Below are 2206 nucleotides of genomic sequence, written 5' to 3'. Positions count from 1 at the left end.
CAGCAGAGGACAGGGCCTGTGTGGAGCCAGGTTCCCAGCTCCCAGAGCAGCTTTAGGGTAGGAACCATGTGGAGTGCACTCCATGGGCCAGGGATGGATGGCCAAAGACTCAAGGTTGGCTCCTCAGGAAGCTGCCGTCAAGCTGGGATGGAGGGCTGGGGAGGGTCTGTTGCAGCAGGTTGGCAGGAAGGAGCCAAAAGCCAGAGCAGGCTGAGGGTGTGCAGCTGGTTAATGCAATATACACTATGTACAAACTGGTTAATCAGTCCACTCAGCTGGCAGCGTCCTCACCAGGTCCAGGTGCCTCGTCAGGGAAGAGGGCACCGTGGGGAAGGGCGGGCTCGTCCAACACCTTCTTGGCACTCAAGGGGAAAAGGGCAGGAAGTGCCGATGGCGCCTCCCAATACAAAAAACGTGGAGAGAATTCTTTAAATAATGGCACTAAACTGAGACTCCCCCCCCCCCCCCAAGAGCCTCCGAGGCCTCAGGCTGGGAGGGATGCAGTGCAGTCTCTGCAGTGGGCTGGGGCATTAGCAGCAGCGTTTCTTTCGTTTACTGTTTTTGGTCAGCTTCACCACATCGTTCTGTTGTTGCTGCTGGTGTTTGGCCAAGTTGTCTTTCTTTGCTCGCAGAACCAGCTCTGTGATACAGTTGAACATCTCTTCCACATTGATATTCTCCTTGGCACTGGTCTCAAAGAGCTGGATCCCCATCTGCCCCGCAAATTTGTAGGCATCTTCTGTCTCTACCACCTTCCGCTCAGGGTCATCATTCTTATTGCCCACTAATATTCGGCACACATCGTCACAGTTCTGGTTGATTTCATGAAGCCATCGCTTGACATTGACAAAGGACTCGGCACTAGTGACGTCGTAAACCACAATGACCCCATGGGTCCCCCGATAATACGTAGAGGTGATGGTGCGGAAGCGCTCCTGCCCTGCCGTGTCCCAGATCTGCAGCTTCACCTTCTCCCCATTGATCTCCACAGTCCGAATCTTGAAATCCACTCCGATTGTGGTGATGTAGCTGCCTGAGAAGGTGTTGTCTGCAAATCGTAACAGCGAGCTACTCTTGCCCACACCGCTGTCGCCGATGATGAGCAGCTTGAAGAGGTGGTCGTAGTCCCGGGCCATGGCGGGCGGGGGCGGCGGGCCTGGTGTTCAATTCTATCATGAAAACTAAAGTCAGTAACAGGTGGTAGCAGCCAGCAATAATCCAAAAAGTAGAAGCAGGAGGATCAGAGGTTCAAGGCCATCCTTGGCTACATAACAAGTTCAAAGTCGGGTTGGATCACGTGAAACCTTGTCTCTAAAAAGACAGGAAGCAGAGCCAGCAAGAGGGCTCAGCATCTAAAAGCGCTCGATGCCAAGCCTGACCCGAATTCAATCTGAGGAACATATGAGGCTGTAGGAGAGAATTTACTCCCACAAGCTGTCTTCGGACCTCCATGAGTATGCCCTGTGTGTGCGTGCATGCACACACACGCACACTCACATATGTGATTTTTTTAAAAATCTAAAAGCCAATTATCACCTTTAAAGCCAGTGGATGTGGTACAGGGCTTTAATCCCAGCACTTGGGATGGGAAAGCAAGGAGGATCGGGAGTTGCAAGTCATCCTCTGCACCCAGGGAGTTTACGGCTGTCTTAGAGATGTGAGACAACCCCTGGTTCAAAAGAAGAAAGCAAGGAAGAACATCTTCAGACCACATTATTAGAATTCTGTTCTTTGGCAACCTGCCCTGTGTTCATCTCCATATGCTATGGATGGGCTCCAACCATTCTCTGCCTACACCCAGTGTCTAATGTCGCTCTCCCACATGCTTCAGGTAAAATGATAATGCTTGCTGAGTTCATAGGGGTCTATAAGATGTGGTATGACTCTTGTGGGGTTATTTAAAAAGTGTGATGCCTATAATCCTAATACTTAAGATGTTGGGGCAAGAGGCTCAGGAGTTGAAGGCATTTGCCAGTATGTCTTGAACCTTGCTATAAATCAAGTGGGAGACCCACTTGGTCTACATGAGAATCTGCCTCAAAAGCAAAATTAAAATTTAAGTTGAAAACTGCTTGGAGAGAGTCATAGGCATCAAATGTTTATTTAGATATAAGGGATGGTCAGTGGTGATATCTTATACTGCTAAATGCAGGAACTTAGCTGTGCACCTTGTCTCACTCCCACTTAAAACTACAAAGTACTTTCA

General features: G+C 49.7%; 1 protein-coding gene across 2 annotated transcripts; it reads right to left on the bottom strand.

Moving 5' to 3' along the window:
- Positions 1-478: 478 nt before the first annotated feature.
- On the bottom strand, positions 479-1147 carry LOC110295297 (ras-related protein Rab-35-like). 2 transcript variants are annotated; one of them, XM_085836199.1, is made up of 2 exons: positions 782-1147; positions 479-659 (listed from the first exon to the last, which is right to left on the bottom strand). In XM_085836199.1, exons 1-2 carry the CDS (start codon positions 1134-1136, stop codon positions 553-555), a joined length of 462 nt encoding a protein of 153 aa, XP_085692325.1. In that variant the 5' UTR covers positions 1137-1147; the 3' UTR covers positions 479-552. The 2 variants fall into 2 exon arrangements, with proteins under 2 accessions (XP_085692325.1, XP_085692324.1); XM_085836198.1 differs by having other exon boundaries at positions 479-1147.
- Positions 1148-2206: the final 1059 nt, after the last annotated feature.

This window comes from Mus caroli, unplaced genomic scaffold (genome assembly GCF_978045245.1).
Source record: "Mus caroli unplaced genomic scaffold, Mus_caroli_1 scaffold_4, whole genome shotgun sequence".
Lineage (NCBI taxonomy): Eukaryota > Metazoa > Chordata > Mammalia > Rodentia > Muridae > Mus > Mus caroli.
This window is presented reverse-complemented; position numbering and strand designations above follow the sequence as displayed.

Bases quoted from the DNA above. Each gene is read 5' to 3' on its own strand.
- LOC110295297 (XM_085836198.1), bottom strand. From the start codon at position 1,136: ATGGCCCGGGACTACGACCACCTCTTCAAGCTGCTCATCATCGGCGAC.